The sequence below is a fragment of the Ornithodoros turicata genome, unplaced genomic scaffold (genome assembly GCF_037126465.1).
Source record: "Ornithodoros turicata isolate Travis unplaced genomic scaffold, ASM3712646v1 Chromosome16, whole genome shotgun sequence".
Lineage (NCBI taxonomy): Eukaryota > Metazoa > Arthropoda > Arachnida > Ixodida > Argasidae > Ornithodoros > Ornithodoros turicata.
In genome coordinates, this window is record NW_026999320.1 from 1,163,221 (window position 1) to 1,179,206 (window position 15,986).

A 15,986-nucleotide genomic window follows, 5' to 3' on the forward strand; every position below is an offset into this window, starting at 1 on the left:
GGGAATATTAGTGAGCTTTGGTACACATATGCATGGTAAACTATGGCCTTTGCGTACGCAAGGAATAGTGTGGTCGTTGTCTGCGCTGCGCGAGCCCTCTTCATATGTTGCGCATACGCAGAATCACCAACGCTATCCTTTACGCTATCCTTTATCCTTTACTAAAACACGCTGCGTAGGGATACCGTTGGTGGTTCCGAGCACGCGCAGGACATAAACAGATTTGTGCGTTGCGCAGAACCACCAGGCGATGCCTTACGTACGCGAAGGCGACAGCGTACGAAATACTAAAACTCACTATTACGGGTGTCGAGTCAGTACGGGACGTGCATAAGAGCTGTGGAGGACATGTGACATGGCTATTTGCCTCAGTTTTCTTTCTGCGCATTATGTTCGCGCACTCATGGAGCGCCTACAGAAGACTAATTGTGCATGCAATTCAGAGAGCGGTACATAGGAAATAAAAATTTATATTTATCTGAAAATGTGCGCACATTCGTCTGTATGTCGTTTACTATCACTTTATAAAGCGCTCCACGCAGCACAGGAGAGACGGCCTGGCCAAGGCTCTAGCCGCAGCCTTGTAGAACATACGGTTACCTTTTTTGTCATTGAATACTGCAATTGTCTCGCTGGGTAACGCAAGAATTTGTCATTATCCGCTCTGCGTCGTCCGGGCATCTCTGTGGAGCTGCACGGCATTCCTTAGGGCAGAGCTAATTTGTTCCACATTCGTTTCCCGAATAACGATTATTGGGTAGGCTGTCATCCTGCGGCGACAGTCTGGCTCGAATGTATTTGGAACTTTGGAGACTGATGAGCGATCAACGGTTTGATATCATATTTGAGTACTTCCAGTTAGCTAGGTTTAATGATGCTGCATGAATGAAGCATGAGCCGAATATAAATCGATTCATATTTATATTTCCTCTCGTTGTGTACTAGAGAAAGAAGATCCATTGAGGCATGTCACTCAACGTTCCGTATAGCTTACCAAACTGTTTTATTATTAATTTTGTAGATAATGGAAAATGAATGCAAGCGATATCTTGCATGTTGCCGTAGTTGTTACTAACATTACCCTGAGCTCGTTGATATATGTACAAGAATAGACACAAAAAAGACGAGACGAGAGTCTTCTTCTAGATTTGTGTCTCTTGCATATCCCCCAAGACCAACTGAGACGTTACCAACCACTCTCCTCTTTTTCTTCCGCTCAAGTTTTATTGGCTTGCGATGTGTCCTAGTTTGTTTGCCTAACGCACCACTTCGTGCCTTAAATGAAGAAGCAGCCTCGGTTTTTCAGATGGGCGACGAGGACGAAGATGAGGATGAGGAGGATAAAGGAGGCGACGGAGGGGATGGAGGTGACGGAGGTGGAGGCGGAGGAGGAGGAGACGACAAGAAACAGTTTCGAAAGGCTATGGACTCCATCATGGTACATCGAACCAACAGGGGACCGTACGTTTATGCCGATTCTTTTTTCTTTTCTTTTTTGAAACTATTGAAATATTGTTGATTGAACACAGGCTTCCCGCCAACAGGTATTGTTTTCTTACGCTATGTAGTAAGCTTCATCAAAAAGGAACAGGATAAGCATATGCGACAAAACGACGCCATAAGCCGTAGTTACATGAATGCGACAGAAGTGAATCGCACCTACTCTGACCAGTCGACTACTCCCTGTCGGAAAGGATTGTTTGCGATAACTCGACACGATAAGCTTTTGTCGTATTTATGTAAACGCATCTATGCATGCATCTATCTAACCTAGCTAATGGAGATGCTGTTGTAAAAACGTGTGCTTCCGCCGAAGGTAAATACTTTATTTAAAGTCTCATCGCACTAACCGACGACGTATAGAATAAACACGTGAATAATTGTATTCCCGTGATGAGACATCCATTTGTTGCTTTTGCTTAGAATACCATCCTTCACACGACGAATTCGGGGCGCGACTCCGTGAATATCGAAGGAAGCTACGAACGTCCCTTTGGTAGTGTCCTGCTTTGCATTCATCAGTATTCCCCTTCGAAAACTGTTGCATGGTCCCCGTATTGTAACCGCAGACCTGGCCCTTAATGGTGAACATGACGTCGAAGTTGTGTCATATGGGTCATCTAACACGACGTAGACCGACACGGTGCGCCTTCTGTTCGGGGGTCAGAATACTGGGCATAAACTGTGCAGCAATGCGGGTCACGTTGTAGCAGACGTGACTTTCCCATATGGCACACGGACGATGTTAATAGCCTGAATAGTTGAAGGACGATCGCCATGCACAAGTTCCCTAGTTCGTTAACATGTTCGGGGCGGTGCCCGTGGAAGGTCGCCCAGACATTTATTCTTTTTCCAGTGATGTCCTGTCGTTCCTGAAGTGCGTGTGCCACTCAAAACCCCTTGCACTGCCTATTGCTTTATCATCATAAACGTACGGAATCATATAAAAAGTTTCCGTTCCCGATTTTCCGAGTTTGGCGTAGAACTTAATGTTATTTTTCTGTCTTACTTTGCAGTCTATACTTAATTATGAAATTGTGCCAGCACATAGCGCCCAAAAGTCCCGTAGCCCATTAGACAACGTACACAGAACAAGACTACTTTGTATAATAACTAATGATGTTCACTGACATTCGATTCGCCGGTGTTGTGACTGTGATATCATGGACATGCAACATTACAGGGGAGCCCTAAACACCCCCTTCGTTACATTTCATCTGACTGCAGCATATTTCCAATATCCTCCAATAAGATGAACAAGCAATCAAAGGAATAATGAAAGAAATCAATAAGAAACCCAAATCAACGAAAAATATCAAACGAAAGGCAGAGTTTAGGCAATCAATAGTATCATAATAATTTCTTACGCTCACAACAAATTTTATAGTGCCCAGGCAACCGAGTCACCCGTCTGCAAGTCCGTACGGTAGCAAAGCTTGTCACACTGAAGAAGGAATGCGCCGGAGCCTGTGCCGTAAACTTCTGTCCAGCGTTGTACAAGAAGCCGCACAACACAGGGCTCGAATTTTCATAACAAATTAAAGAATATATTTTAACCAAAGCAACAATCATCAAAACTACAATTCATATGATTCCTTCAATTCTAAACTTCTATATGTGACGTTGGCGTAGCCCTCGGAGCTGCTAGGAAGAGGTGCAAGAAGTAGGTGTTTCTCTCTGGACTGCTTTCGCTATGGAACGAATGTTGATCTCTCTACCGCGTTCGGCTTGCTCACCGTTAGTAATGAACCCGTGAAGGTGTCACATCTTTGCCGCAGTCGGCAGATTGGCTTGGATCGAGCTCCATGCGGAGACCTCCGGTGACAGTTTTGTTCTGAAAGGCTATCGCATCGACGGAGATGACCCTGTACCCCTGGATAGTTCTCGAAGTACGCTTGACACAATACACTTCCCTTTTTCACAAGAATAAGCCAAACGTATCAGACACCCGGAGCGAGCAACTCGTAAAGGTGAATGTCAGATTATCAACAGTTGGTGTGGCAGGATCGGCACTGTCAATACTCCATACTACGGACTCGATGCAGTATTTGCTGGTGCATCTTGTTTCAGCATAACGGCAGCAAGCCGAACATCACCAGCTGCTGCAGGCGCCGACCGGGTCGCTCGACTCCAAGCAGTGTTCGAATTACACAACCTGGAAGCCTTTGATGGTACCTTCGCTCGCGCCGAAGCATGACTTCCATTTTAGGAGCACCAATTTCTGGCGATCGGACGGCGATAAAGTTAAGATACTAACGCTCTTCCTGTCCAAGATGGCAAAAAGCTGGTATAACCTGCAGATTTTCGCTGCTTATACCTCTGTTCGTACCTGCTCAGCTGCGGGAGAACGCGGTGTAACGGAGGAAGAAAGCGATTTCGTTTAAAGTACCGTAGCGGGACTTATAGTACTTTAAAAGCAAATACTTCTGCAAATTGCAGATACTGACCAACCCTACAGTGCTCATCTTTGCCAGGCTTCAACAGAGCCAAACGCTGCAGACATCCCGAACGCCTTGTGTCCGCTTTCGACGGTGAGAACCACCAAGCCTTTCCGGAAAACACATCAGACGGTTTGCGACAAAAAAACAAAAGAGAAGATGTGACAGGTCTCAGTTCATCCTGCCGAATAATACCGGGACCTTTTATATTCCAAATCAAAACCTGCCGTGTATACCTATATTAGTGAATGAGAATCCGACTGCGGAACTCATTGACAATGGGGGCCACGGTTAGTATTGTCAACTGCAGGCTGGCTTCCCCTAGCGACATATGTTTTATAGGTCGTGCGAAATTGCTCCGCCAGCCAAAGACTGCGGACGACCTCTTGCGCTTGTTCCCGGAGCTTACATGCTTGGCCATCTGCCCGCCACCAATTGCTAGGCACACTGGGCCTTTCTAGCTCGCAAACACCAGCGTGGTTCGGCGCCAGTCATACCCAATATGACGTCACAAAAAGGTCTGGCACAAAAGGAACGACAGCCCATGCTTGACTCTGAAGGTGGTTAGATGTTCCACTCTAACTTTTGCTTGCTCGATCAACAGGGAAGACGGAAGTTTCAGGCGCTGTACACACTACCGTCGAATCAACCGCGAAGCGGACGTCTTTCCATTCCCTGCATTGACATCATGAGCGATACAGGTGGTTGCGCGGTCTGCTCCTGTACTGAACTCATGAAGGGGTATTGGCAAATCCATCTTTCCGAAGAATACAATCACTTATCTGCATTGATTACCACGTTTTTGGATACAACCGATTGCATTTCGGTTGGGAGAATGCCGTGTCATGGTCTCAGAAGAGTATGCATAATGCCGTCCGACGATGCAAAGGAGGATTCTGCACCGTATATATAGGCGGTATTGTCGTTTATTCACGCTCGCATGCAGAATACGCTGGGCACCTTGCAGCAGTGCTATCTGCCTTGAGCGAGTCTCGTCTTCTTGCAACGTAAGGTCACAATCTTTGGACGCGTACTTTGCGGCAAGGCCAAGAGCAGTAAACAAGAATCCGTTGATCGGATTAACTAAACTCCGAAAGCATCATGCCACCCATTTGTTGAGAGTCTTCTTGAATCTCTCGGGGCACCTCCGCGCCTACATGGGAGATACGCCAGGATCATCAAGTGCCTCACCGAGCTCACGCGCAAAGACATCCCATTCGAATGATCCTATTACTGCGAACTGGTATAATTCTATTTAGCCCAGAACGCAAAGGTCCGGTACTGCGATGGATACGCGAATTGCAATACTTCGACTCGACGCCGCGGACCTCACCGCGCACCGATGAATTATCCAGACTCGCTATCACGTTTCCGGCTCACGGGAACAGGCCAACCTACCGCGTGAATGCTTTGCAGCAATGGAAGGGGTACGAGGAGCTCACCTATGAAAGACGTCCCCGACACTTTGGTGCCTCGCATCCTTGCCCTCTACGACGACCGTGTAATCATGAGACCCTGATGTTTTCTGACTTGTAAATAAGCTCGCTACCCGCTTTACATGGGCCAACATCAAGGCTGACGCACGGCGATATGTTACTACCTGCCATGTGTGCTAACACAACAAAGGCAAATTATCGACAGGCTAGCGATTGCATGGTCATTCACCAGCACTCCACCACCTCTTTGAGGTTGTACACTACGACGTTTTCGGAGAGGAAAAAGAGGGTAAAGTGTGCCCGCACCCATGCATTTCTCATAGCTATTGACCAATGAACACGGACGGCATCTGTAGGTGTCAGCAGAGTGGAGGAGCACAGCGTCATTGCCCTCCTCGATGGGGACATGAACATCAAGAACATCAAGGTTCTCGTTTCGGACAACCGGCCTGGCTCCAGAAGCCGGAGTTGAAGGCCTGCGGACAGAAGAGGAGCATCGCTTTCCGCAAGACCGCTCCTTACGACCCGGCGGCAAACGGCTTGGCAGAACATATCATTAGAGGCAACAAATACTACCTCACAGCCTACCCAGACTCCGCTGGCAGGCCGAAGTGTGGCGTGCAAAGTGCCGTTCAGCACAACAACCGGTCTCGTACTTCGGCTTTTGGTTGCAGCTCACCCTTCGCCGCCTTCAGCGTCGTTCTCTTCCTCTAGTCTAACGATCGTGTACCACTCACTTCGAGCTGCAGGAACGGATAACGACTCCTGCAGAACGTGAAGAGTACCTTCTCAACATGAAACGAAACTTCGATAAACGTTTTAACTCCTACGTTCTAAACATCCAAACGGGGTAGCTCGCTTTCGTACGCAAAGACCTACCGGGCCACCTGCCTGGGGAGCTGGTAGAAAGCGGGACAAGAAAGTCATTTATCTCTGGAGGGCTCTCGGCATGGACTGACGGAACCGAAGCTATTGCTCGATCTTTCTACTGTATCCGGCTTGCTTACCGTTGTTAATAAAGTCATGGAGGTGTTGTTGCTTCCTGACATGACGAAATACTGCGCAAAAGTATTTAAAGTAGAGACGATATTTAAAATGGAGACGATTACACAACGATTACGCAATGGTGGACAGATGTAACTTACATCTGACCACCATTGCGTAATCGTTGTGCAGTCATTAAGGCTAGCACGAACGATACATAACAAAAGCGAAGTACATCGATTTTACCGGTATACCACTCTGAAAACTCGTTTGCTGACCGCCGTCTGACACCTCCGCGGAAACGGCAGCCAGGTTTCACTCTTTCTCGCACTTCCGTTCGCGTGCATTTCTTGTTATCTTTCCCGCAACGTGAGGGGATCCCTACTGCATTAGCCAAAATAGGGGGGGGTACGGTTTCTGAATCGCTCTTTCTATTTTATATATATATTCTGTATTTTTATTCTGTATAACGCTGTTATTCTGACAAGTTGTATATGTTAATGTGCAGGGGAGACATACTTTCTTTCAATTCAATTTTATCACTTCCTCATAATAAGGTTATAGCATTTGTTATGGAAATAACACTAATCTGGCTAACTTAAGTGATCTTTTCTGGCAAGTTGCATGGACACACCACATTGAATAGCATAACTAGGTTTAGAAGCACCACAAACCGGGAAAAATCTGCAGTGTAGAGGACACATGTGTTAATGTCACATTATCAGTTTCGCTTTCTTGCACAGAAAATGTTTAGCTACTCCTCTTTCAAGCCTTACACACGTTGTCCCACATCACGAGGGGACCTAGGGTGGAGTTGTTAGCAAGACCCGCACAATGATGTCACTTCGCTGTACGCTACGTTGTAGACATGCTTCCTTTCGGAGGTGTGGGAGAGAACGCACAAATGGAGCTACCAAACATGGTGCGCAGGATCTCTGCTTATCACAAAAATCTGCACCGCTGTGGAATGGGAGGACCGCTGTGGAATGGGGGACCGCTGTGATGGATGGGCCGATTTTTTACCATTTGCACTTCGCGAAATGCCATATTCTGAGAAGAAAGCAAATAATTACGTTCTTGTTGATGGGTTGGCGTTGCGACCGTGCTGTGACAGTAATTCCACATGAGAGCAGAGCAGAAAACACCACGATTCTCACATTACAGTTACATTTAGATGAACAGTTGGCAATCCACAAGCGACGTGTATTAACCAACCGTGTGACGGCAACATAGATTTTTGGAAGTCAGCTAACGAATAATTGACAGCAGATATACTGGATCTGTTTCCTGGGGAGTTGCATGCGCAAAGAATCTAGTCAGAACTCGTCACCACGTGGAAGCTGTCTACAACCCCTGCCTCATTACAGATTTGCTGAGACTCAATTTATGGATTCATATGAAATATATTAAAAAGTAAAAATCCCACTGTCATATCACGTGATGAATACATAGGCGCGACCCGGTAAATCTTGCTCTCTCCCAATAACCACCCGTCGGATCAGCGATGACTCCTGAACAAGGAAGATATAGTGCAAAATATTATGTACGAACATCTATTGAAACTCGATACCTATATGAACTGTGGTAGACCACTGGAGGACTGTGAATTGATTCCGCCGTGTCTTTTTTGACCAGCTCGGCAGCAACAGTGACGATTTCAGTAAAGGGCTCAAAAGGCCCGCATCCTGAAGTTTCATATTCTGCATCGGTACAAGAGCAGTGAGATCATTCCTACCATTAATATACCTGCTGGATTCGAGCGTCCAATCGTAAGAAATTACTTCATTGCTTCGTCTGTCTACTGTTTACATGTTCGAAATACCGGCGGGTCTTGTCCTGAGGTTATTTCCTTGACATTGACTTTTCTCATCCTACAATGAGCTTCGATCGAACGAAACAGCGCGCTGTGTTTTCGCAGGAAGGCGAGTGGAAGGGCACGCAATGGCTGCCAGCTTTTCGTTAGATTGTATACAGGCTACATTTTAAGGAATCGCCTGTTGAAAAGTGGGCCCCATCGAAAAGTGCCCAGAAATATGTCGCTCCCCACAGGCAATGGAGGATGCAGTCCATAACATAGAGGTCTTCATAATCTTTCTACACCAGCTGAGTGGTGTGAAAAAGTGAGTGGAAGTGTTTAACGCGCTTTGAAGCTTACGGACATGCCACTGTCGAGAAAAGCGTTGCGATTGTGAACTTGCTGCGTCGCATGCCGTGCGATAAATATACATAGACTTCCGTTAACTTTCATGACACTCATTTGCAAATGCAATAAGAAAAATAAAGAAAACTGCAGTACTTTAGTAAAAGTACCTATTGCTTCAATTATTTATTATTACCCTCCTTTATGTAGGACAATTTCTTTAGAGTAGTATTCCGAGCACAAAATATCAGAAAGAAAGATAGCTGTTTGAGTGGTGTTAGAATTTTTCTTCCACATCAATAATGTTTTGCAATGAAGTAATCGTTCCTTCCATTATTTATTATTACCCTCATATTGAACAATCCCTTTGGAGTAGTATTCAGAGCACAGAATGGCAGAATGAAAGAATAACTCTTTGAGGTCATCTCGGATTTTTCTTCCAGATCAATAATGCTTGGCAATACAGTCTACAATACAATGTATTATTACACTCATTTATTTTGAACAATTCCTTTGTACAAGTAATCCCAGCACAAAATGGCAGAGAGAAAGAATAACTATTTGAGTAAAGTTTGATTTTTTCTTCCACAACAATGATGTTTGGCAATGAATTATTCATTCCTTCAATCATTTAGGACTACCCTCCCTGTTGTTGGAGAATTCCTTTGGAATAGTATTACGAGCACAAAACGACAGAAAGAAAGCCTAACTGTTTCAGTGAATTTTGAAGTCTAGATCACACAACATTCCGTATACCGCATTCGTACAGAAACCATGCATTTGGTATGGTTGCGCACTTCGAACAGGTTGTCGTACATGGTGCCTTCTTCGGGTGTCATCGCAACAATGAGAATGCCGTTTGTATTATCTTATGCGACCAGGTATAGGGAGGTCATTAATTTAACTGTCGTCATAAGATATATGCGACATGTCAAATTCATTCGGGTTTGCTACTGGTTTGTGAGGGATTACTCTGTCGCTCCTAAAGCTGATGCGACGACGAGAAAGGAAGACACACCCATTCAAGTGTTTATTTTGATGCACTGCAACAGTCATTGAGACTGCCTTCGATGCTTCGAATCGTTCACTGGCCTTGCTTACTGCTCTTAACAATATATTGAGAATGTAGAAGGCAGAAAACCGAGCGAACTGGTAAGGAAATGTTAACGGAACAGCCTTACCAGGAGAGCCGCCGTTGTTTCCAGCACCACTTGTTCTCGCGAACAGTAAAGACTATTCTACTCTGTGCCAGAAATACAGGGTGTCCCACTTAAATGCCAAGGAAGGGTAACGCTAGTGGTAACGGAAACTAAACAGGTATATTACAGAAACTGGAGATGGTAACGGAAACGAAAATGCATACCATTGTCCTCCATTAACGGAAACAGAAACGGAAACAAAATTATCGTCCGGTATTCAATTCGGGTAATGACTATTACTGTTGTGCGATGACACTTGAGCGACTTTTCATTTTATTTTTGTCTTTTGACGACTCCATTCCCTGTAATGAACTAACTACTACACGACAGCGTGGGAACAAAGCGCAATATTGGATATGGAGGGTGCATCACTCGCTTAGCTACTCGTGACATTACCTACCTGCATGACATCAAGACATGAGACTTACACAACATAGGCTCCACACACACTACTGCACCATGGCACAAGGATGACAGCACATCATTTTTTATTTTTACTTTCTATGTTTCACAGTGGCCACGGCCGTATTGTTTACTTTTCAATTCAATTCAATTCAATTTTATTTGGCACCATATACGTATACTAAGGGGGGCGTCCGCCTAGTAATGCGATATTGGGTTGCTGAACTCGGCGTGACTGAAAACAGAAGACTGACTGAAGACATGTTCCTACACCTCTTTAAAAATCGTACAAGATGCGGGCATCCCAACGACGTAAAAATACTTGTGTAGGACGTACGCGTGACACCGAAGCAGCACTTGGGCAAAACAAGGTGCTGACAGAGCCGCACGGGCTGCCCTCCCGCAGCTGTGTAACGGCTGTTCCATTACCGAAAACAGTAACTGAAACGTAACGGGCACGAAATTGAAAAACTGGTATCAGAAATGGATAACGGAAACGAAAATACAGCAGTAGGGAGTTTTAGGAAAGAGATCACCCTCCGATTCCATTTCCCTATAGCTATCAGCCAATCGGCTAGTGCTACGCTGATAGCTGATTGGCTGATAGCGATACGGAAAACGAATCTGAGGGCGATCACCGTGTCCTAAGACTCCCTAGTAACGGAAAAAATAGAAACGGTAACGAAAATACGTCTGTTATTATTCCCTCCTAAATGCGAACATATTTTTTACAAATATATATATATGACTTTTTCAGAGATGAAATCAATTGCAATATAGCATATTCTGATCTCAGTGAGGACGTTCGTTAGTTGCACACATTTAATCAGAAGGCTAAACCATGCATAACCGATAGTTCGGTAAAAAGACAAGTCTTCATAAGTGGGATGGGAGCCACGTCGGCTTCGCTCCATGCATCAGCATAACAGTCACAGTTCCAAAATGAAAACGAAGAAAACCGCCGCGTACAAATCCGCGAAGGGGCGCTACCAAATATACTCAAATAACTAAGACAAGCCTGTAGATGCAGCACACTCCCCGTCTGGTATCTGAAGATACCACGAATTCCCTAACAAGCATGTAAATGTTCACAATTCATGATCACTTAATAAAAGGAAAATTTCACAAATGGGTTTCTGGAAAACCTTCACTAGTCCGTTCTTGTGGATCTTAAGCTCTATCTTACGCACCCTCGCGTCAGAACTGGGTAGAGTCTTGATAACGCGACCCATAGGCCACTCATTTCGTTCGGCATCCTTGTCCTTCAGCAAGACAATGTCACCTTCTCGGAAGTCTCGTTGAGCTGTTTGCCACCTGCGACGGCCCTGCAATGTTGGAAGATGTTCTTTCTTCCAGCGGTCCCGAAAGGTGCTGGCCATTGACTGCACTTGTTCGTGCTTAGAAGCACAGAGTCCAAGATGCGACGAACAATCCCGATCATGCGCTCCCAAGCACCACCCATGTGAGAGACGTGAGGGGGATTGAAAACAACCCACGTGCATCCTTGAGTTTGCAGATATTTGCCAACATTGTTATGGCCAGGCGAAGCAGTGTTGATCTTCAACTCTTTGCACGCACCGACGAAATTGATTCCGCAATCAGACCGCAGCAGTTTAACCGGACCTCTAATAGACGCGAACCGTCTTAGAGCGTTGATGAAGCTCGAAGAACCTATCGATTGAATGACTTCAATGTGTATCGCACGTATGGACAGGCAAGTAAACAACACAGCCGACCTTTTGCCGCATAGGTGGGCATTTTGGTGAAACCTCACTCGCCCTCACCCTCACGGCCCTCACGGGCACATGCCCTCACTCGCACTCGCCCTCACGGCCCTCACAGACACATGCCCTCAATCGCCCTCACCCTCACCGCCCTTACGAGCACAGGCCCTCAGTCGCCCTCACCCTCACAGACACATGCCCTCAATCGCCCTCCCCCTCACCGCCCTCACTCGCCCTCACCCTCACGGCACTCACAAACGCAAGCCCTGAGGGTCTTACCCTCATAATGTCTCCTGTGAGTGCACTCATGAGCTTGTGTCCCTCATGAGACCTCATGTGAGTGCACTCATGATGTCTGAGGGGCGCCAGGTCTCTGAGTGAAGTCACTGGTGAGGCCTGAGGTACGTGAGGTCATTATGAGGGCATTCAGAAATGAGGTCAAATGACGCATGATGTTCCAGCGACACAACCACTGGCTGTGTACACTTTAAAGGGCTGGTGTGCACGTATTTAGCAATTTCGTCTACGTCGCGCTGGCAACACAGCAAAGCGTCCTGAGCTGACTGATTACTTGGTGATATGGTTCCAGCGACCCAACTACAGGCAGAGTGCACTTTAAAGGGCTGGTGTGCACGTTTTTACCAATTTCGTCTATGTTGCGCTGGTAACACAGCAAAGCGTCCTGAGCTGACTGATTACTTGGTGATATGGTTCCAGTGACCGAACTACCGGCAGGGTGCACTTTAAAGGGCTGGTGTGCCCGTTTTTAGCAATTTCGTCTACGTCGCGCTGGGAACACAGCGAAGCGTCCTGAGCTGACTGATTACTTGGTGATATGGTTCCAGCGATCCAACTACAGGCAGGGTGCACTTTAAAGGGCTGGTGTGCACGTTTTTACCAATTTCGTCTATGTTGCGCTGGGAACACAGCAAAGCGTCCTGAGCTGACTGATTACTTGGTGATATGGTTCCAGTGACCGAACTACCGGCAGGGTGCACTTTAAAGGGCTGGTGTGCCCGTTTTTAGCAATTTCGTCTACGTCGCGCTGGGAACACAGCGAAGCGTCCTGAGCTGACTGATTACTTGGTGATATGGTTCCAGCGATCCAACTACAGGCAGGGTGCACTTTGAAGGGCTGGTGTGCCCGTTTTTACCAATTTCGTCTATGTTGCGCTGGGAACACAGCAAAGCGTCATGAGCTGACTGATTAGTTGGCGATATGGTTCCAGCGACCAAACTACCGGCAGGGTGCACTTTAAAGGGCTGGTGTGCCCGTTTTGAGCAATTTCGTCTACGTCGCGCTGGGAACACAGCCAAGTGTACTGGGTTTTGTTGTGTTCCCAGCGCGACATAGATGAAATTGCTAAAAACGTGCACATCAACCCTTTAAAGTGCACCCTGCAGGTAGTTGGATCGCTGGAACCATGTCACCAAGTAATCAGTCAGCCAAGACGCTTTGCTCTTTCCCAGCGCGACATATACGAAACTGCTAAAAACGGGCACACCAGCCCTTTAAAGTGCACACTGGGTGTAGGTGGGTCGATGGAACCATATCACCAAGTAATCAATCAGCTCAGGAGGCTTTGCTGTGTTCCCAGCGCGACATAGACGAAATTGGTAAGAGCGTGCACACCAGCCCTTTAAAGTGCACCCTGCCTGTAGTCGAGTAGCTGGAACCATATCACCAAGTAATTAGTCAGCTCAGGACGCGTGGCTGTGTTCCCAGAGCGACGTAGACGAAATTGCTAAAAACGGGCAGACCAGCCCTTTAAAGCGCACCCTGCCCGTAGGTGGGTCGCTGGAACCATATCATGGAGTAATCAGTCAGCTCAGGAGGCTTTGTTGTGTTCCCAGCGCGACACAGACGAAATTGGTGAAAGCGTGCACACCAGCCCTTTAAAGTGCACCCTGCCTGTAGTCGAGTCGCTGGAACCATATCACCAAGTAATTAGTCAACTCAGGACACGTGGGTGTGTTCCCAGCGCGACGTAGACGAAATTGCTAAAAACGGGCACACCAGCCCTTGAAAGTGTACCATGCCGGTAGTTGGGTGGCTGGAACCATGTCACCAAGTAATTAGTCAGCCAAGACGCTTTGCTCTGTTCTCAGCGCGACATATACGAAAGTGCTAAAAACGGGCACGCCAGCCCTTTAAAGTGCACTCTGCGTGTAGGTGGGTCGATGGAACCATATCATCAACTACTCCGTCAGCTCAGGACGCTTTGCTGTGTTGCCAGCGCGACGTATACGAAATTGCTAAAAATGGGCACATCAGCCCTTTAAAGTGCACACTGCGTGTAGTTAGGTCGCTGGAACCATTTCACCAATTAATCCGTCAGTTCAGGGCGCTTGGCTGTGTTCCCAGCGCGACGTAGACGAAATTGCTTAAAACAGGAACACCAGCCCTTTAAAGTGCACTCTGCCGGTAGCTGGATCGCTGGAACCATATCACTAGTGCCTTCATAATTTGCCCACGTCTCGTAAGCGTCATTTAACATCATTTCTGAATGCACTCATACTGACCTCACACCCTTCAGGCCTCACACAGACCTGGCGCCCCTCAGACCTCATGAGTGCACTCACAGGAGGTCTCATGAGTGGCAAAACCTCATGAGTGCACTCACAGGAGACCTCATGAGGGTAAAGACCTCGTGAGTGCACTCACGGATGGCCTGATCGCGGGCTTGCCCTCACTCACCCTCACCTCAAAGGCGTGAGGTGAGGGTGAGGGGCAATCATGAGGGCTCTCATGAGTGAGTTCGCCCAGCTATGTGTGCGAGTCCACCTCTAGTCTTGCGCGCTTTAACCTTCCAGGCTCCAAACACGTCGAGGCCCACATAGGTGGACGGTGGGTCCGTGCTAAGTGTGTCTGTTGACAAATCAGCCATGATTTGCTTCTGAGGTCTGCTCCTCAGTTTGCGGCATTTGACGCACTTGTGAATCATCGAGCCGATGCAGCTTTTTGCTCCCACAATCCACAATCCTGCCGCTCTGACTGCACCTTCAGTGAAATGGCGGCCTTGATGCTCAACACTTTCGTAATGGTGTCGGACCAGTAGTGTTGTAATATGATGCCGACGAGACATGATGACAGGGTGCAGTTCGTCTTGGTCAAGTGTCGAGTTGTGAAGTCGTCCTCCGATTCTAATGACGCCATCCTCGTCCATATAGGGGTTCAACTTCCAAAGTGGGCTGTCCGTTGGTAGTCTGTGCTCAATTTGGATGCATCGAATCTTACTCGAGAACATTTTGCCTTGGACGGTTATGTAGACGACTTTCTTCGCAGCGGAAAGTTCTTCATTAGTCCGGGGCTCGAGGCAAGTGTGCCAGTGTCGACACCGATGCAGTATCACCCCGATAATGAAATGAGCGAGCGATGTGCAGACGATTCGCTATTGTCCGAATCAGAATCGTCCATCTCGAAAACCGCTCGAATCTGTGAGCACGCAGCCGACGCGGCGACGACACGCTGGTAGCAAGGGTGGTCACCACAGTACGAGCTTCCTCGTCTGCCTCAGAGTCTATCAATCGAAACGTTTGACATTCGAAATCTGAGCCCGAGTCGTCTGTCTTGTACAAAAAGAAAGGGCCGGTTAACCACGTTGTCTTTGCAAGGCGATCAGCCGATGCTGCCCGTGTGGCAATGTCGGCAGGGTTCTGTTCAGTGGGAACATAATTCCACTGTTTGGGCTGACATGACTTCCGGATCCTTTCGACCCTTTTGCTTACGTATACGTAGAACCTCCTGGACTCGTTGTATATGTAGCCTAGTACTACATTGCTGTCGGTGTAGAACTTCACGACGTCAAGGCAAACGTCGAGCTCGCTGATGATAACGTCCGCCATTTCCACTGCGAGCACAGCCCCACACAACACGAGTCTTGGAATTGTATGTCCACGTTTCCGTGCGAGCTTGGCTTTCCCGAGGATAAACCCGACATGGTTATGACCACGAGCATCCGTGAGTTTTAAGTAAGCCACGGCAGCAATGGCTTTGGTTGAGGCATCTGAAAATATACAGAGCTCCTTACGACACGCAGTGGCGAGAGATGTACCAGAGCAGGTACGAGGTATCTCGATATCTTCGAGAGCTGATAGAGAGTCCCTCCAAACTTCCCATTCACTACTTTGTGGTAGCTCGACGTCCCAATCTTCTGTCAAGG

At 47.2% G+C, this 15,986-nt stretch overlaps 1 protein-coding gene across 2 annotated transcripts in view; it reads left to right on the forward strand.

The window, feature by feature from the left end:
* LOC135372616 (uncharacterized) overlaps positions 1–15,986 on the forward strand; it is a 71,343-nt gene that overhangs the window by 152 nt on the left and 55,205 nt on the right. For both annotated transcript variants that reach the window (XM_064606136.1, XM_064606137.1), the window contains exon 2: positions 1,307–1,461. In XM_064606136.1, the coding sequence (XP_064462206.1) occupies positions 1,307–1,461 (155 nt within the window). The remainder of the gene's footprint in view (positions 1–1,306; positions 1,462–15,986) is intronic.